The sequence below is a fragment of the Azolla caroliniana genome, unplaced genomic scaffold, assembly GCF_043228905.1.
Source record: "Azolla caroliniana isolate FFs.n. ecotype wild unplaced genomic scaffold, voAzoCaro1.0.p SCAF_11, whole genome shotgun sequence".
NCBI lineage: Eukaryota > Viridiplantae > Streptophyta > Polypodiopsida > Salviniales > Salviniaceae > Azolla > Azolla caroliniana.
In genome coordinates this window covers 5,405,826-5,415,650 of record NW_028230446.1, presented here as the reverse complement: position 1 = coordinate 5,415,650, position 9,825 = coordinate 5,405,826, and the positions used below count along the sequence as shown (strand labels likewise).

General features: G+C 39.9%; 1 protein-coding gene across 2 annotated transcripts; it reads right to left on the bottom strand.

Annotated features, from left to right (window-relative positions):
- Window positions 1–12: 12 nt before the first annotated feature.
- On the bottom strand, window positions 13–9,274 carry LOC147857635 (ATP-dependent DNA helicase Q-like 3). 2 transcript variants are annotated; one of them, XM_087326729.1, is made up of 3 exons: window positions 9,174–9,274; window positions 258–427; window positions 13–173 (listed from the first exon to the last, which is right to left on the bottom strand). In XM_087326729.1, the coding sequence occupies exons 2-3, from the start codon at window positions 415–417 to the stop codon at window positions 28–30; spliced, it is 306 nt and encodes a 101-aa protein (XP_087182855.1). In that variant the 5' UTR covers window positions 418–427; window positions 9,174–9,274; the 3' UTR covers window positions 13–27. The 2 variants fall into 2 exon arrangements, with proteins under 2 accessions (XP_087182855.1, XP_087182856.1); XM_087326730.1 differs by having other exon boundaries at window positions 29–184.
- Window positions 9,275–9,825: the final 551 nt, after the last annotated feature.

Here is a 9,825-nt window from a genome sequence, read left to right as displayed (position 1 = left end):
GATACATAAGCTGGAATCAAAACAGATTTAAATGAAATACACCAAAGCATTATTGTTAAGATTACCTATTAAAGGAGAAACAACTAGCGCAATTCCTGTCTTTGCTAGAGCAGGTATTTGATAGCATAATGATTTCCCCCCACCAGTTGGCATCAAACAAAAGCAATCTTTTCCTGCAAAAAGTCTGTCAAAACATGAAATGTGACATGCTGAAATATCCTGAAAATAGAATTTGAAATGTGGCGTGCTGATCACACCAGACAAAACAGTTTCAATGGCCTCCAGCTGTCTGCCTCTGAATTCTGCATATCCAAAGTTCTGTTGCAGTGTCTTTAATAGTTTCTGCCTCTGATCGAGAACATGATGTGTTCTGCTTGAATCATTTTTTGATTTCTGAACCTGTAGAACTGACTTCATCTCCTTACACCTAAAGAAGAAGTCCCAAATAACAGAGAAACCATATGAACACAAAGAATCCTAGATATGAGAAAATGTAGAATGTGAGTTAGGCAAACCATATAAATGTGTTGCATAAAGATTTGCAACATTAGGAAGCATGTTGTAAACATTGGAAACCACAATGTAGCATGGCTCAAGATCTCATCTGGTTCGAGTAGATCAATTAAAGTTTTGATGTTGGAGGAGAAATTAGCTGTCAGAATTGGAGGATGCCTAAAAGTGACCAACAAAGGCCAATCCTCTAAATTTGGCAAATTGACAATCTGTTAGAGCCTCAAAATCTCAGTACCTCCATTTCATTAATAAGCAGATAAACGGACCTTCAAGGGCACAATATGTTATCTCAATGCTGGATGTAGCTTGGCAACATGGTCGAGATGAAAGTTAAAACAAGTTCAGGCCAAATTCAGTGAATAAACTCGACTTGTGGAGTGTCAATCTATCAAGAAATATCTTAACCCACTCAGTGATAACCTTAGGAGATTTTATATAGGTTGTAAGACTATTGGAGGGTGGCAGATTCAGACACACTTTCTCTAAATATATTTTATCTACTCCACCTTCTTCCGTCCCAAATTTTATTTCTCTAGAATTTTCTCTCAAAGAGTGGAATCCGAAGAACACTATGTCACTTTAGTGTCTTTTATGAAATAAGAGGTAGATACCATTGCCTCTTTAGAGAAGGCTTTGGCCCACTACGCAAGGTAATGGAATATGAGGACCAACGGTGCTTGGAACTTTTCTTGCTAGAACTCGAGAGAAACAGGGAAAAGTTATTGAAGGACAATAGTACAGCCACACAAGCTCATCCACAAAAAATAATCACAACTTTCTTTAGCCCCATCACTCCTACTAATGCTACAAGTTAATTAAGGGCTACACAAATGGGCTCCCGACCAGGACATAACCAAGGGGTTACAATAGATCGGGCAATAGCAATTTTTCAAGCACCTAGGCCCCAGCCCCATGGATCACAATCCCAACACCCTTGTCATTGACTGATAAAGGCCATTATCTCCCACCTTTGCAGGTGCTTCCCTCACTTTAGAGACCTCTCCACTTTGGATTGACCTATGCTAGAGATCTTTCAAAGACAAAAATTACAATATATCTGATTTGAGAAATTTACATATGCCGATAACACAATTCTTTAGTCTCTTTTTATCTTATTTACTTTTTTATTTATTTACCTACTAACATTTTTTTATTTTGATTTCTTGTTCTAAAAGATGAGACAACATGTACAATGTAATCACTTGTTTGGTCTTATAGGCCATTTTGGCCTCTTAAAGACGCTAATATATATTTCTTTCTCCAGCATTTGTTATAAACTAAGATCTTATTCCCTATTTCGTTAAAGCTTGATTGCAATTGTTCAGTGGTCAATTGACTACCAAACAACCACTTTGCATAAATTCCTATTCTAGTCTATTCTAATGAACGACTTCTTTATTTCCTACTTGGCCCTATTCAAGGAATAAATGGTCCTTCAAGGAACAATATGTTATGCCAATGCTGGATCTACCTTAGTGACGTGGTCGCGATGGGTCTCACCCTAGTTTAGGCCAAAATTAATGACTAAACCCAAAATGTGGAGAGCCAACTAATTAAAAAATATCTTAACCCACTCAATTATACCCTTTATTGATTTCAGGTAGGTTCTAACCATATTGGAGGGTGGCAGCAACATTTTTAGATGTGATCTCCTGTTTGGTCTTACAAGCTCCCTTAAAAGATGTTAGCATTCCTTTCACTCATTTATTAACTTGGAAAACAAGATAAGATGCATCAGCCCCAAAACACCACTTAGTAGGAAGATTGGTCGCTATAATACACACTTTTTAAAGACATCGGAGGATGGATTCATCATCAGGCCTTTATTGAGGACCAACCGTTGTGGGCCTTTATCTATCGATGGCAGGAGTGGTGAGATTGTGTTCGAAAAGGTCCAGGCCTATGTGCACACAAAAGGTTCCTTTGCAATTCCTAGTCAGGAGGCCACTTGTGTAGCCCATGATTGATTTGAAGCATGAGAAGGAGTGATGAGGCTAAATAATGTCGTGAATGTTCTTTGTTGATGAACTTGTTTAGTTGTATTGTTGTCCTTCAGCCACCTCTTCTTGTGACTCTCGAGTTCTAGCAAGAAAAATCCTAAGCACCATTGATCATCATATTCCACTACCATCCATAGTGGGCCAAACCCTTGGTTAATGAGGCAATATTATCTCCCTTTTATGTCATAAAAATTGTAAAGTGGCAAAATGTTCTTCAGATTCCATTCCCTGAATGTGATTTTTTAAGTGAAAAACTGATGGAAAAATATAGCTTTTGGCAATTAACTTTGAAAAAATCATTAACATTTAGCAATAAGTTTCTCCTTATATTATGTGCACAAAAATCCTCAAAATTGAAGTTCCGCGAATTTTATATGAAGCCAACTTATTCAACAGTTGTAGACAAGAAACTAAGCTAGTTTGCAAATACTTCTAATTTTTAAGTCTTTTTCCAGCAATACGTCAAAAATCCAAGTTTAGGATAGAAAAATGAACACTAAAAACTAATAGAATATACAAAGCATTTAGGGCATGGATGTGAGAAAAGCTGTTAATAGCAGCAGCGGAAGACTTAAAACAAAATAGGCACAGCCAAGCTGTGAGAAGGCTGTTAGACAGCAGCAGAAAAAATGGTTGCAAAGAGTAGAGACACAGCCAAGGAATAGAGCTTGTTTTAAGTAGCAAAAAAGAAAATGAAAAACTTATACAAAAGAGGCTGGTATAGCCTATTTATACAAAATTGGGGAATGTGGGTGAAATGGCTGTTTGGTAGTTAAGTGACTCTTGTACTACCAAACAGGTACAAAAAACTAGGAATATCTTGGAAAAGGTAGAAGAGAGAAAAGGCATTTAAAGCATTGCAAATTCTAGAGAGAGAAGGCATTTAAAGAGTTGCAGATTCTAGAGAGAGAAGAATCTAAGAAAAGAGAGAATGTAGTACAAAGATAATAAATATGAAAGAGAGTGCAAGGCTGGAGCTGCCACCCTCCAACACCTCCTCTCAGCTCCAGAACGGCAGTCCAACATTGAGTCGATCAAGGAGCTGATCAATGGCTTGCCTTGGAAGTGGCTTAGTAAATAAATCAGCCACATTTTCTTGAGTAGGGCAATATGCCAAGTTGATGACTTGTGATTTCACTAAGTCACGAACAAAATGGTAGTGCACTTCGACGCGTTTTGTTCTACCATGAAATGCTGAGCTATGTGCCAAGGCACGTGCACTTTGGCTGTCGGTGAAAACTGCAATAGGAGAGGCTTGCAAAACACCAATGTGAGAAAACAATTGCATCAACCATAGCAACTCACAGCAAGTATCCAAGTAGGCGCGATATTCAGCTTCTGTCGATGAAGTAGAAACTGAGTTTTGCTTCTTCGATTTCCAAGAAATCAAGCCTGAACCTAACATAAAACAATAGCCAGATGTGGACCTTCTAGAATCAATATCACCTGCCCAATCAGCATCTGAGTAGCCAACAAGCTCAATGCCGCCTCTAAAAGATAGACCATAGTCGAGTGTGTTGGCCAAATACCGAAGAACTCGAATAGCTGCTTGCCAATGACTTTGTCTTGGAGCAGTTGAGAATTGGCTGAGAATACTCACGCTATAGGACAAATCAGGCCTGGTATAAGTTAAGTGAAGAAGGGACCCGATTAATCTCCTATATTTCGTGATATCCTCAAATATGGGAGAATCGTCTTCACGAGATAGCTTTGAGTTTGGATCCATTGGACAGGAGAGTGGCTTGCAATTTGTCATGCTATAGGTCTCAAGGAGCTGCTTGAGATACCTATGTTGGCTGAGAAAGATACCACCATGTGATTGATAGACCTCCATACCTATGAAATAATGGAGAAGTCCTAGATCAGTCATTTCAAAGGTTGTTTTGAGGTCAGCGCGGACCTCCTCGATTTTAGATGCAAGGGACCCTGTAATTAGAAGGTCATCAACATATAATATGATCAAGCAAAGCAAATTATCTTGGGAAAAAACATAGAAATTGCTGTCAGCATTACAGTTTTGAAACCCAAGAGAAAGAAAGAAGCTATCAATTTTGTCATGCCAAGCTTTGGGAGCTTGCTTTAAGCCATACAAGGCTTTGTGTAACTTGTAGACCATGTTTTTCTGCTCTAAAATCTCGAAACCTGGAGGCTGTTCAACATAAACCTCCTCTTTCAAGTCACCGTTAAGGAAGGCTGACTTGACATCCATTTGAAAAATGGCCCATTTGTTGTGAGCAGCAAGTGCAAGCGCACATCGGATAGATGTGTACCTTGCTGTTGGAGCAAAAGTTTCCTCATAATCCACTCCTTCAACTTGTGAGTAGCCTTTTGCCACTAAACGTGCCTTGTGCTTATCCAAAGTACCATCAGCATGGTATTTGGTCTTGAAAATCCATTTCAATCCAATGACTTGTCGATGTGGAGGTCGTGGGACCAGCTCCCATGTATGATTCCGCTCAATGGAATCAAGTTCAACTTCCATTGCAGCTTTCCACTTTGGAAGAACAAGGGCCTCTTTTGTTGTTGTGGGTTCTTTTGATTGCACAACAGTGCACAATAAGGCAAAGTTGCATGAGTGAAGAGGCCGTTGTGACTTACGTGTTCGAGAACCAGATGTATACTCATGAAGTTCAGCATCGGAGACATGAGAATCACGAATGGTGGCTTGAAGCCACTTGGGAAGTGGTGGAAGCTGGTTTGTAGAGGGAGTGGAAACAAGTGGAGTTGAGGGAGAGGTTTGAATTGTTGGCGAAGTTAGAGATTGAGTAGGAGGAGATGGGGGGGTTGAAGATGAGACATCTTCGTCTAAAATAGGAGATTCCGGAGGAGCTTGGATTTCAACCATGAACTCAGGTAAAATCCTAGAGTCATCCGGCTGAGACTCCACAAAATGAACATCCCTAGATATGACTAGGGACTTTGACTCTAAATCCCATAACCTGTATGCTTTAGATTGTGTGCTATAACCAAGAAATTTGCATTTCTTGGTTTTGGACTCAAATTTCGTCCTTTTATGATCTGAAATGTGAACATAAGCATCACAACCAAAGACTTTAAAATGAGATACTGAGGGCTTTACACCTGTAAATGCTTCTTCAGGCGTCATTCTAGCAACGGCTTTTGTTGGGCAGCAGTTGATGATGTAGACTGCTATGTTGACAGCTTCACCCCAAAACGAGAGAGGAAGATCACATTGAGATAGCATCGTACGAGCCATCTCTTGGACTGTTCGGTTCTTCCTTTCCACGACTCCATTTTGTTGAGGAGTATTGGGTGTAGAAAATTGGCGAGCAATGCCTCGTTGAGAGCAGAAATGGTGGAAAGCTTTGGAGATAAACTCTCCACCATTGTCCGACCTGATCTTTCGAACTTTCTTCGATGTCTCGTTCTCCACGAGAGCTACCCATTCTTGAAATTTTGCGAAGGCTTGGGATTTTTCTACAAGAAAATAAACCCAAACCTTGCGGGAGAAGTCATCAATTATAAGCATGAAGTAGCGTGCACCACCAAGAGTAGTGGTTTTCATGGGACCACAAAGATCCATGTGCACTAACTCCAAGATAGATGTTGCTCGGTGAGTGGCTTCATGAGGGAAAGGGTCTCGATGTTGCTTGCCATGAAGACAAGCAACACATGGGGTATTGGGAGATTTGAAAATAGGAAGACCCTCAACTAGTTGGGAGGAGGAGAGCTTTTGAAGAGAATCATAGTTGAGATGACCAAACCTAGCATGCCACAACGTGGGATCTTCTTGTGCCACCAAGGCATGAGAGCCTTGAAGAAGATGAAGAAGATGAGATTTGGAGTTTTCCAAGGGGCTATGGGAGCTTTTTAGGCGATATAAACCCCCTTCTTGTGTGCCACTAGCTACAATTTGTAGGCTGTTGGTGTCAATCACTTCCAAAACTGAGCTATCAAAGTAGACTCCATAACCTTGCTTGGTGATTTTGTAAACCGAAAGTAGGTTGGTAGAGATGCGAGGCACATGTAGCACATCTTGAAGAACGACAGGTTCTTCACTTGAAGAATTGTCAAGAACCACATTACCCACACATGAAGCCTCAATGCTTGAGGCATCTCCTATAGAGATTTGGGAAGAGCTAGGCTTCACATCATGCAAAATGGATTTGTCATAGGTCATGTGTGAAGTGGCACCACTATCTACTAACCACTCATCGATGGTTGAAGTAGTTGGTCCAGCCAAATGTGAAGTATGTTCCTCAATGCCAAGGAAAACTGTTTCTTTGGCTGAGTGGGCCGAGTTGGATTTCGGTGTAGGTTGATTTCTGGTAGAAGAAGAGTTCTTAGCATTGTCCCTTTGCTTTTTCCGACAATCTGGCTGAATGTGACCTTTGTAGCCACAATAATGACAAGTGAGCTCCTTGTAAGCTGGGTTGTTTGGCGGTCTTGGATTGGGTTTGTTGTAGGAGTTACCATTTTGCTTCCACTTGCCTTTACTTGTCGCATGTAGAAGCGTCTCATTGGAAGTTTGAGCACTTTTCTTCCTTGTTGCCCTATCTTGTAGCATACCAAGAAATGTATTCATGTCAGGTGTGTTGGGAAGAAGAGAAATGGTGTCACAAAAGGCTGAGAATGACTCAGGCAACTTTATCATTAGACGATGCACAAACTCAACTTCAGTGGACTTGCTTCCCAAAGAAACTAGTTCCTTTTGGAGAGTGACAAATTCCGTTATTTGATCCATGATGTTGGGAGTGTCATGAATCTTGAGATTTGCTAGTTGGCTTTCAATAGCTATCATTTGAGCATGATTAGCTCGATGATACCTCCTTTTGATGGCTGTCCATAGTTCATTGGCTGTCTCGTCATCTTTATCTTGAAATTGACGAGCGATGCTCGGTTTAATATTAAACATGAGGAAAGCATGAGCACGAGAATCCTTATCTAGCCAAGCTTCAATCTTAGCATTAGATGAGCCAGCAACTGATTTGGTTGAAGAGGATGAAGTTACTGGTGGTTTCTTGTCACTACCATTGACTACATTCCATAAACGATGGTATTGTAGCAAGGTCTTTATTTGTAGCTCCCAATCCAAGTAATTGTTCCCATCCAGGATGGATTCTTTGGGGAGTTGGGGAATGGTTGATGAAACAATGGTGGCATGTGAGGCCATGGTTATCCTCCTCTTGAGCTACAGCTGGACAATTTACAGCAGTTGTAAGTAGATACTCAGGGTCTTTCTACTTCTCCCTAGATGCTAGGTGAGGCTCAGATAAGGGGAAAAGAAAACAGAAGAGCCTCCTCTATAGGGTTGGGAGGGAGGGATAAAAGAAGATACAGCCAAGGAATAGAGCTTGTTTTAAGTAGCAAAAAAGAAAATGAAAAACTTATACAAAAGAGGCTGGTATAGCCTATTTATACAAAATTGGGGAATGTGGGTGAAATGGCTGTTTGGTAGTTAAGTGACTCTTGTACTACCAAACAGGTACAAAAAACTAGGAATATCTTGGAAAAGGTAGAAGAGAGAAAAGGCATTTAAAGCATTGCAAATTCTAGAGAGAGAAGGCATTTAAAGAGTTGCAGATTCTAGAGAGAGAAGAATCTAAGAAAAGAGAGAATGTAGTACAAAGATAATAAATATGAAAGAGAGTGCAGGGCTGGAGCTGCCACCCTCCAACAATGGAAAGGTATCTATTTTATCAGGTAAAAGGAAAATACTTCTATTTTTTAAGAGTCTTTTTTCAGCATTACCTGGAAACTCTAAGTTTAGGATAGAACGATGAACATTAAAAACTAATACAATATACAAAGCATCTAGGGCATTGAAATGTATCTATTTTATCAGGTAAAAGGACCCTATTCTATGACCAAGGTCTTCTCAAAAACATCAATAACATGGCCAATTAATCTTCTTGATTATTAGTCGCTGAAACCCGGGAGAAAACCACAAGTCTTCACATAATGGATTGAAGTATGCCACCCTCCATCAGGTTGTTGGTAAAAACAATACTCATTTATGTCTACAATGATGATTTGTGAATCAATAATGAAGCCATAACTTGCATAAGTTCTGACTTATATTGCTTCCAATACGCACACACCTACAAAGAGGATTCATATGAATGTGTAAGGAATCCATAACTTGTTTATGTTCTATGTTGTCTTGGTTCCCACACAAGACCCCTACAAATACGATTCAGTTTAAGGTCCACATTGTCTTGCTTCCTATCTAAGACCTCACGAAGACAGGTCATGAATTGATAATATCTCCAGCTTGTCTTGCTTATTGTAACTCTGATTTATCTAGTAACAAATTTCCTATATAGACGCCCATATAAAGAGGGTTCATTAATGCAGAATGAGGCCATGACTGAAAGCCTAATGCTTCTTGTTCTTTCTTACAAGCACACCCATACAAAGATGAATGCATAAACTTCTTTCGGTTTGATATGTCCCTTTTTCCTATATATACCTCAACAAAGACAGAGGGTCCATAAATTGTTTCAATCCATAACTCTAATCTTAAAACCTAAACACTATAAACCCTACAAAGGAGATCTTAAACTTTGTTTTAAATTCCTTTCTTTGTTTTTCTTTCGATATTTACTCTCCCTCCCTCACAAAGGGCTATATGCTTACGAATGAATAATGAAAAGGTTTCTCTATATGATACAAAAATAAGAGAAGGGAGGGGCTTACCCGGGTTAAACCTTGATATCTTCGTCACGTCGATGTAAAGACGAGAAGCAGGGACAGAGGGACAGCTTTCTTTCATCAGAATCAGAAGAAGTAGTAGTAGAAGAAGAAGCTCAGAGAAGCCATAGCTATATCATATTATCATATACATATGTGTCCCAGCATTAGGCAAGTATTTCCAAAAGTAGCCCCCCTCCCCCCCTAAAAAAGGAAAAAAACTTTCATGAGAAATTAGTGACAATTGGGTTATCAAATAGAGTAGAGTGATGCATGTTTTGGCTCCTGTTATCAAATAGAGTGATGTTCTAGTTCTCGTTCTTTCAGTTGTTTGTACTGTTGGTGGGGCGGTTCTAGAGCCAACGAGTGCACACACAGACATCACCACTTGAGTGTCTCCTAGCACACCAATCGCGTAGTAGTTCCTACGAAGGTTCAAGCGGAGATTTCTTTTGAATGCAAATAGATATAAGACAAAATGGCAAGCTTTAAGATAGGAAGCGCGCGCTTCTAATGTATCAGACCAACTCAAAAGGGAAGATCGAGAAATAGAGAATGTGTGTGTGTGTGTGTGTGTGTGTGTGAGAGAGAGAGAGAGAGAGAGAGATTCTGACAGGGATGTCAAATGTACAGGGTCTATGATAGTTAATCATTTGTT